At 37.2% G+C, this 10,069-nt stretch overlaps 1 protein-coding gene across 1 annotated transcript in view; it reads left to right on the top strand.

Moving 5' to 3' along the window:
• Positions 1 to 869: 869 nt before the first annotated feature.
• The window catches only part of LOC145674570 (uncharacterized), a 43,503-nt gene continuing 34,303 nt past the window's right edge, over positions 870 to 10,069 (top strand). The window contains exon 1 of the mRNA XM_081744757.1: positions 870 to 988. Coding sequence (XP_081600883.1) covers positions 925 to 988 — 64 coding nt within the window. The 5' untranslated portion in view covers positions 870 to 924. The remainder of the gene's footprint in view (positions 989 to 10,069) is intronic.

Here is a 10,069-nt window from a genome sequence, read left to right as displayed (position 1 = left end):
CAAACTGTAAACTCTCCGATTCAGAGATTTTACTACTCATATCGTGCTTCAGAGATTGTGAAATGAACAGAGATTTAGTGGAATGTTGATAACTCATTTCTTGAAGTACTTTAATGACGCTGTAGCCATTATTTGAACGACGGCAAGCAAAAATTTAATTTTAAGTTAAAAGGCTGTTACATCCTTAAGTACGAGCTATTATTATACATTTTGTTATAAAAGAAAACAATATGTCATGACTAAAATCTAATTGCAGAGACAAGTGAGTTGGACTAAATTTGAAATTCATCTGAAAGTTCATATTTTTGGAACTTTGTGTTCATAACTGTTGATAGTCAATTGTTTGTTCTGGATCTGCTTCTGTTAAATACTTCGAAATTGTTCGTCAAAAGGTGGTTTGGCGTTAGTGTGTGTGTTTGGAGCAACCTTGAGTAGAATAATATTTGCAGTATATTGTAAGGAAAACACAGAAACAATATTTTTGGAAGAAAAGAATCGCTTTTAGAGCAAGGTTCTTCTTTTTCGTTTTTTCTTGACATCTATGACAGTGAGTGTGTTCCTGTGATTTACTCGAGGACGTTGTCTTCTTTTTGTGGTGGGGGACGAGTGGTTATTTCCAGAAGTTCTGCTTTGGCCACGGGGCACGTGGCACCCACCGTCTATGTGAGAGAGAAACACCAACACAGGGGCGTGCCCAAACTTTTTTTTCACTCTTTCCTCGCTTGCTTCCTTCTGCTACCAAGGGCGGCTGAGGGGGTGGTCGACGGAGATTCCTGCGGTCGTACATCTGTGTATATATATATATATATATATATATATATATATATATACGAGTGGAGGGGGTAAGAGTTCGAGGAGGTGAGTTGGTCCAGCGCTCAGATTCTTCAGCAGTTGTGAAGGAGGCAGTCCTTCGGTTGGTGGATCATGCCGCGGGCTTTCCTCATCACACATCGCCGCTACAACACAGTAGTGGAATACGAGAACAGGGGTAAGTACACTGTTTTCATTTCTCATCTCGTGAGTAAATGTATTTAGAAGCCAACAGTGCTGTTTCCCCAATAAGTCGTCAACGAAACAACGAAAGAAAAGTATTAGATGAAGTTGCGTCTATTTTTACAGACTGTGTGATTATGCAAAGCGTGCAGAATAAACTCTAGGCGGTATGGCAGTTCTGTTAGTGGTAAATCATAGCAGAGGGATATTGCTATTCTGTTGAGGCATTCAGAGATAAGGAGGTCTATCATATTATTCAACAATATTTAAACTCTTCAAGACATTAGTGCAAACACAATAGGTAATTAATCTAGCTTCTTCGGAAATTTATTTTTAAATATCCACAGGAACGTATGAAACAAAATATCGAAAATTGTGTTGCATAACATTGCGTCCATGAGTTTTCTTGGAATCCTTCCATTTCTTCCCACATTGCCATTCCACCAATTGTTCATTTACTTTCATTAACCATTCGTACAAAAGGTATAACCGGGGAACGTAAAAGCTGAAGAAAACAGCAAAACATTGCCACGGTAAAAGCTTAGATTTTCTTGAGAAAGTGACATTTCAAGATTATATAATGTATATCTGTTCTCCTTGAAACTACTTATTTTTTTTAAGAATGAACGAATCTAAATATTTCCTAAGTAATCTATCTCTAGAGAGCACGGATCAAAATCTTCACGCAAACATTTATGTGCAATATTAAAATGCGGCGGTCACAATTTAAGGATGTATTTTTCTTAGTGCATGTTTCAGATACTATATTTCATTAATTAACTCTATGATCTATGGAACCCGGAGTTTCAATGCTGCGTTTACAAAACTCTCCATTGACTTCTATCTTTAGCCAACTGCATCCATTTTCTACTTTGTATTCCTATTTCCGAGAGATCCATCTTAATATTGTCCTCCCATATGCGCCTAGGTCTTCCTAATGATCGTTTCCTGATTGGATTTCCAGTTACAACTTGAAGATGTTCCTACTTTCTTCCATTCTGGTTACATGACCTGCGCACCTGAGCCTACTAATTTGATGGCCCTAACAATGTACGGTGAGCGGTGTAAATTATGAAGTTCCTGGTTATGAAGTTTCCGCTATTCCCCATTCCCGTTCCTCTTGGGTCCGAATATTCGTCTCAGGATCTTGTTTTCAAATATTTTAATTCTAAGTTCTTCCCTCAGACTAAGCGATCATGTTTCCCAACCATGTAGAACAACAGGCAACCATTACTAACATTTCATTATTAGCATCAATTACCCGCTTCGCTAAGTTAAAATTTAAAAAAAAAAAAATAGTAGTGTGTTTCGTTAGTTAGTCACATTTTACTACTACTTGAAACAATCTCTGATAGACGATGTTTTTTCTAATATTACTATTGTGAACTGGATTTGGATATAAACGACATCAGAAGTGTCACTGTTCATCTCAGCGACCCCGAAAACTATATATTCGACATTAATATCGGTCATTTTTGTTCATTTTTATATATATATTTCCTCCCTTTTCCAAGTTTCGGGACTGAATTTGTATTTAGACGACATCGGAAGTGTCACTATTCATCTCAGCGACCCCGAAAACTCTGGATTCAACACTAATATCGGTCATTTTCGATCATTTTTATATATTTCCTCTTCCCTTTCTCCAAAGTTGCACCGTTAAAGTGAAATAATAAAAAGCATTCCAGGCCCGAACCTCATCTACGTTGAAAATTTGATCGAGATCTGTCGGGTGATTCAAGAGTTATTAAGTCACAAACACAGTCACTTTCATTTATGTAATATGACATACCCCTAACAAGACATCACGTACCCCAAGCTGAATATCACAGACTTACTAGACTCACTTCTCTTGTCTTAGGTATGTCTAACTGTCGTACAGTGCTAACTTTAAACGCTGTGCCTCCACCTGAAGTGGAATCTAGGATCAGGAGCACTGAAATAATACGCTATAACTATTCGTAAGCTTTCATTTTTGTTTCCTTTCTTTCTTCCTTTCTTTCTTTTTCTCTCTTTTATTATATATATTCCGCTTCACACTTATACAGGAGTTTTCAGGCGGTAGAAGATTTTTTTTTCATTTCTTATAGACCCACGGGTGATATGAAAGTACGAGGGGTATACCAAAATTATGTGCCGTTTTGCCATTACTCCCGTAGTTTCCAATCCTCTAGTTACATATTTCTGCCACTTTTCAATACTACTTCCTTCGACATCTACACACAATTATAATCGTTGTATCCTGTTATCAAAAGCGCCTGAGAAGTTTTTATGAGGGTTGTGTTTTAGACATGGGGAAAACTTTCGATAGCACTTTTGTATTCAAAACGTCTGTCTCTCAATGAATTCATCAGTTTTGGAAACAGACAGGGGTAACTGAGGAATAGTTATTGGGGCAGAATGGATGAGAGACCACTTCAATATTCTTATCCTGTTAAAAGCCTTCACTTTATCCAAGGGTCCTTTTCTTTTTATGTAGCTGACGACGGTTCACGTTATTTCCAACCTTGGACGACTTCAAATGGCCTATCAAAATTCTTTGAGAGAATCTTGTAAGAATACAGATATCTCAAACAGTTAGCTCTCTGCCCTTCATGGGGCCAGGGACTCAATACGAACAATGTCTTCTGACGTGGTTACACAAATTATGGTTCCGGATTTTGGCAGATCTTCAGTGGATTGCCCTTGCCTATAAATTCATTCATACACTTCTGGATAATACAGTAAATAAGACCAATGTCCTCACGAACATTCTTCAACTGGTGCTGAATATCCACACCTACTTAATAACATGTAGACAAAAATTTGTTAGGCACCTCCATGAAGAAATCCGTCATTTGAAGTATCAGAAAAGGCTTTCCTTTACTGTCGATTTTGTTAAAAGTGAATATGGTTACAAGCTTCAAATTTTGTACAGTTCAGCCTTAAAGACTAAAGTTAATGTATTATGTAACTATTTTAATCTACCTTTATTGGTTTTGAGTTTTGGTAAAATGGCACATAACTTTGGTACACACTTTGTAACGCTCGCCATTTGATACTTCCACTTGATAACCACGCTCCTGCTGCTTTGACTCATTTTACAAAAGCTGGATAAACCTAGATGAGAATAGACCGATAAATAAATGCAGCCTAATCGTTATTGAACCCGAAATCTCTGTTTTCTATTTACTATGTCACCAAAGGTCTGTATGGTTTTCTGAAAATATTTTTAAGAAAATACTATTATAAACACAAATATCTAGTCACTTTTATTAAAAGAATCACGACGTTTGTACCAAAGGTTTTGTTCACTTTTCAAAGCTATTTACCAACACGGGAAAAGCCAACAAATATTATCAACAATAGCTCTTACAAGTTGTTTTCTTGTTGATCAAATAAACAAGAGGACAAAGTAAATATTAACAATTTCTCCTCTGAAAGTTTATCGATATTTTCTTATTTTCGTTTCTCTTTTTTAAACATTTAATTACGGAAGAAGAGGATATTCCAGCTTTAAGGACAACAAATGTTTACAATTTATTTAAAAAAAAATATGTTTAAGCATTAGTCGCGCCCCCACTTTTCTACTTTTTTTTCAAAATATTGCAAAAATGAAAATCAATCTTAATTTTTCTCTACTTTGAAAACACCACTTAGTAGAATAGTTGTGTTGTTAATATGTTCTTTAATCTAAAAGAGGGGGCACGGGGGCTCAGTGGTAGAGCGTTCATCTCCGGTGCTTGGGGTCCCTGGTTCGATCCCAGCTCGCGCCGTGTGGACTTTGTGGTGGACAAACACCGTGCTAGTGGGTTTTCTCGGGGTTCTCCCGTTTCCTCAAACTTTCTTCATTTCATCATCACAGTCTCCTTTAGCTTAACCGGCATAATCGTGGGACGTAAAACTTAAAAATTTCATTTCATTTTTTTCATTCTAAAAGGGTAAATCTAGAGTTCAATTATGACTTAATTGGATTAGATGTCAACAAGCGCACACCGAGACTTTTTTGTTGGGAGGGGTCTAAACTTTGGAGTGGTCCGATACTACAAGCCCCTACGTGTATGTAGTATTGAACGGGTATTATTCTGCAGCCGAAAAGACGATAAGAAATTGTAATACACTTCCACCTATGTTTTTTTAATGATATAACTGGATTGCTCTTACAAGAGAAAGAGTACAGATGAAATAAGATCAAATTTTCATGCTACATCAATCATTTCTCTGTTAAACAAGTAGAGTTTTATCAAGACAGTGTGCAAATGTGTGTTGAGTTAGGAAGGTTTGGACAAGGGATCCGGACTCGTTGGACACCTTTACCCTTGGGTGCGTCCCCGAATGACAAAGTAACAAAGGATGAAGACTACCTCTAAAACATTGCTTACTTTACATTTTGTGCTCTCGAGAAAATTACAGAAATAAAATATAATATTATTCTTTCCTTTCTGAACTATTTTGGAAACAAAAGTGGGGATGGGACTGCTAAGCACCTTAGGCTCTGACACAGAAGTCAGAAGTTGCTACAAAGACACAAATGTCGGTTTGCTTCACATTAACAAGTTCGATACCACTACGCTTATTATCCAGCTCTTACACCAGCTTTTGCACTTATTTATAAAATCAATATATGTACTGGCATGTTACACACGATGCCGACACAGATCTGCCTCGTGGCTATATGGTTAGGATTCAACTCGGGTTTGATTCCTAGTGTTAGCTCATGTAGCTCAGATTTCATGTTAAGCTGTAGGCCCACGCATCATATAGTGTTCCTTCTAAGACAGACATTTAACTCAAACCCCACCAACTAATTGATCTTCATAGTTAAATATCCTATATAAACGAAATTTCAAAGTACTGTATGTTATACTCAATACAAATGGCTTAAAATTAGGATTAGCCCGTCACTTATGAGGGATTATGTGATCACAGTATCCTTGTAAAGGGAAAGAAGAAAGAATTGGGGAAGGAAGGAAGCGGCCTGGGACCTGTGTGTTAGGTACCAACCCGACATTTGCCTGCTATGAATGAAGAAAATATCACTCAGGGTGGCTGGCCTGAAAAGCTTTCACACTTTTTCGGCTAGGTGTTCCCACCGGGAATCGAGGCCGGGACTGGTTCCACCATCAATACCAATTGCGAACACAGAGTATGTTCAAACGTTCAAGCTCATATTGATAATATTTGAAATAATAAAAATAATAATAAAAAACATTTAAATTGTATTACCATGTCTACATTATATATAATGTATCCACACGTCACTACTTTTACATAATAGTTGATAAAACTTGATTTCGGAAGGTCAACTATTATGTTTAGACATTCAATACTGTGAGTGAATATTCTATCGACATAATTTCAAAAATTGGACTAAGTTTTTCGACACATTCGAGACGAGACAGGTGTTTGTCTCATCTGGGCTCGAATTCTACAAAACGAATCCTGACTCGATTCTCGTCTTGTTTTCGAAATGAGGCGAGATTCGAGAAACGTCTTCCTCTAGTACTTGTTGCAGACAAACCTTCGGTCAGCTGCTTACTACAGGTTTAAATCAGGTAAAACCAAAAAAAGTAAACTGTGACATAATAATTTTTTCATTATAGCTTTGGAGAGGGAATAGTGGCTCACTGGTAGAGCGCCTACCTCTGGTGCGTGGGGTCGATTCCCGGCCAAGTAAGTTTGTGGTAGACAATATTGTATCCGTGTGTTTTGTCGAGGTACTACCGTTTCCTCCCACCTTTTCATTCCACCAATTCTTCCATCATCTTTCACTTCCCTTAATCATTCGCCTCCCTTAAACAAAAGGGCATAATCATGGGATGTTAAACTGAAATATTTCATTATAGTTTTGGATATATTCAACATGTACACTGAGAGAAAAAGACGTATGCAAAGTGAGTAAAAACGTGTTACATGGTAAATTCCGTAGTTTTTGAACTTAAAGTACAGCAAACGTATAAATGAAAAGTATATTTTATACATACTCTCCGTATAAATGTTCCGAATAAACGTCCTTTACGTACGAACGAAAGAACTGTATATACGTGGTCAGGATTACACGTACAGATAAACGTATGTCACATGTAGCTGACGTATGAAATATACGTATACGGAAGACTGTTAGATATCAGACATTCTGCAATGGCATGATGTAACATCTAAGGGCAGTACGTATGTAGCATATGGATAACGTATCCTCCGTACTGATTTCTGTAGTAAACATAAGGATCCCGTATATTTGTGCAATATACCGCTGTCTGGAGTACGGAGTTTTCTCAGTGCATTAATAAAACAAAACTATTGAAATGCTAAATATGTTAATAACTTAATAATACTTGTGTAACAGTTTTTGCACCTTGATCAGACACGTTCTTACGTTGCCGAAACTCTTAGATAAATGTTACTAAATTATTAACATATTTAGTGCCTTGGTCAGTTTTATTTTATTAATACGAGTTCCCTCGTGGCTAAGCGCTTAGCGTACGTGCCTTTGACGTGGGAAACAGGGGTTTAATTCCTGGCAAGAGCCCATGTGGTTCGGATCCCACGTTACGCTGTAGGATCGCTCGCTTAATGTTCATATAACCTCGCTGCTGAAAGGGATGACAAAATCAACTCAAGTGTATGTGTACAACAGTCTTTATAAGTACTGTATAGCCGTTTGTAAATACACAGACAAAAAATTGTAGGTGGCGTACTTAATAGGATACGTTACATGCGTAATTCCTGTAGTTTTTGGACTTAACGTACAGCAGACGTATAACTGAAAACGCATGTTTTATAATACTTTCTGTATAAGTGTTCCATCTATATGTACTTTCTGTATGAAACAATGTAGGCGGTCAGGGTCTCACATACAGATGAACGTATATAACATTCTATACTCATGCAATATACGGAAGACTGTTGGATGTTAGGCGTGCTGCAGCGGCATGATGTAACATCAAAATGGGATCAGTGTTTCCAAATTGAGCTGAAAGTAGCGGATTGGGACATTTTATAAATGCCCACGCAACCAAAATTTCAAATTGGGCGGCACGCTACTGTTTGGGATACTTTTAATTATCTGCAGGCTTATAACTCTTAAGGATGCCCTACTTTCTTATTTTCAGGTATAAAATCAATATCCAGATCTGACAGCACTAGAATTTTGTTGAGCTTGTGCTATTGCAATATCACAGTACATGCTGCTGCCTCAGTTAATGCCTGAGTCTAATAGTTGTACGGAGCTGAATAAACGTGAACATTGCAAATTTATCATATTAATATAATGATTAAGTGGAATTACAATGAAAACTTCCAAACTTCATGGTTCCCAGACAGGGAAGGTATTAATTGAATTAAATAAATGAGGAATAACAGTGAAAAAGGACACTGTAAACGTTGTAAAGTGTATTTCAGAACTCATAAAACTGACTTAAACAAACATGTCTCCTTGGAAATCAGGAAGGTCCCTCATTTTATACCATTTTATTTATTTTATCATAGTCTGCCTAGTTCATTGCACACTCCAGCTCTACTGCTACTGACGCAATATAAAGGTTGGGGGCGCGGTGGCTCAGTGGTAGAGCGTTCACCTCCGGTGCTTGGGGTCCCGAGTTCGATCCCGTTGGGACTTTGTGGCGCACAAGCACCGTGCTCGTGAGTTTTCTCGGGGTTCTCCCGTTTCCTCCCACTTTTTTCATTCCACCATTTCATTCATTTCTCATACTCATCGTCTCCTTTATCCTAACCGGAATTACCGTGAGACGCAAAACTCAAAGATTTCATTTTTATTTTTCATTTGCAATATAAAGGTTGTACTAACATACCACCGCCAACAGTCTAAAACTGCGGTTGCCGCCTGACCATTGCCAACCCAGACATCTGATATGTTTCCAACTCCAGATGTTTACATTAAATCGGTATGTAAGTATGATTAGTAAAACCGTACAACTGCAAAATAATTCATTTTTTTTATGTTTGGGCTACAAATAGATCAAATCTGCTAGTTTTGGAGCACAACGTCGCTACTTTTTAATCTGGAACACTGAGCAGGAAAGAGGCACTATGCATATAGCATATGGATAACGTGTTCTCCGTACAGATTTCCGTAGTAAATATATGGATTCCGTATATTTGTTCAATATACCGCTGTCCGGATAAAGGATTTATCTTAGTGCAGACCAAAGACAACAAGAGAAAGCCAGAAAATGTTTCTCAATGATTCAATGTTCCAAGAAGAAGTTCCATATTTCCCTTAAGCATATATTTAAACCAGAAGTGACAGGGATATCATTTCCGGTTTCAATATTGATCAAGATGTACCAAAAACAGTAAGTCATATATAGACAAGCTTTTTTATTTATTTATTTTATTTTTTATTTTTAAAAAATATGAATTCGCCATCTCAACAATAGGTACCATTTCTGCCTTCCTTTCTCTGCTAAGGCCGGAGGTAATAAAATATTCTCTAGAGGGAAAGCACGGTGAAAGATAGTGTAAGAAATGGTTTTCTGAACTGAATTCAGAATCCCAAGTACAGATTTAATCTCAGTTGCCATACTCCTACTAAAACCGGAAGTGGTACTGGTTTCAATATTGTTTCCCACGAACGTAAAACTATTATAAGAGATAGCAAGAAATTGTTTTTGACGAGGGTTCAACGCCCTCAAAATATGCTTCATCAGCAAACTTATCTCTCTATTGCAGCCTGATCTAACTACTTCCGGGTTCAATATTAAACTCTCATAGTTCGTAAGTCTACTGTAGTTTTACGACGCAAACCAAACTGAATTTTTAAACTACACGGAGCAAAGTTTGTTAGCTTGATAAGGATCAGTAATACCCATTAGATAGCGAAATGTGTTTTCTACGTTTCACTGATCATCATCTTCTTCGTCATATCCAAATGGTGTCAAATCAATGATGTGATCTGTAATGGGAATAAATGTTTTATAACATCATACTTGCGCACGAACTCATCTCTAAAATACAAGGTGTTTAAAAATGAAAATCGGGGTTTTAACGCTTTTTAGTATTTATTGCAATTAACTTACAATTATAAATAATACATTTAATGAAAGAGCAACTCAAATAGTTTTGTATGCACGCATGC

The sequence above is a fragment of the Thermobia domestica genome, chromosome 17 (genome assembly GCF_964235325.1).
Source record: "Thermobia domestica chromosome 17, izTheDome1.hap1.1, whole genome shotgun sequence".
NCBI lineage: Eukaryota > Metazoa > Arthropoda > Insecta > Zygentoma > Lepismatidae > Thermobia > Thermobia domestica.
The sequence above is the reverse complement of the archived record's forward strand: the minus strand, read 5'-3'. Positions and strand labels throughout refer to the sequence as shown.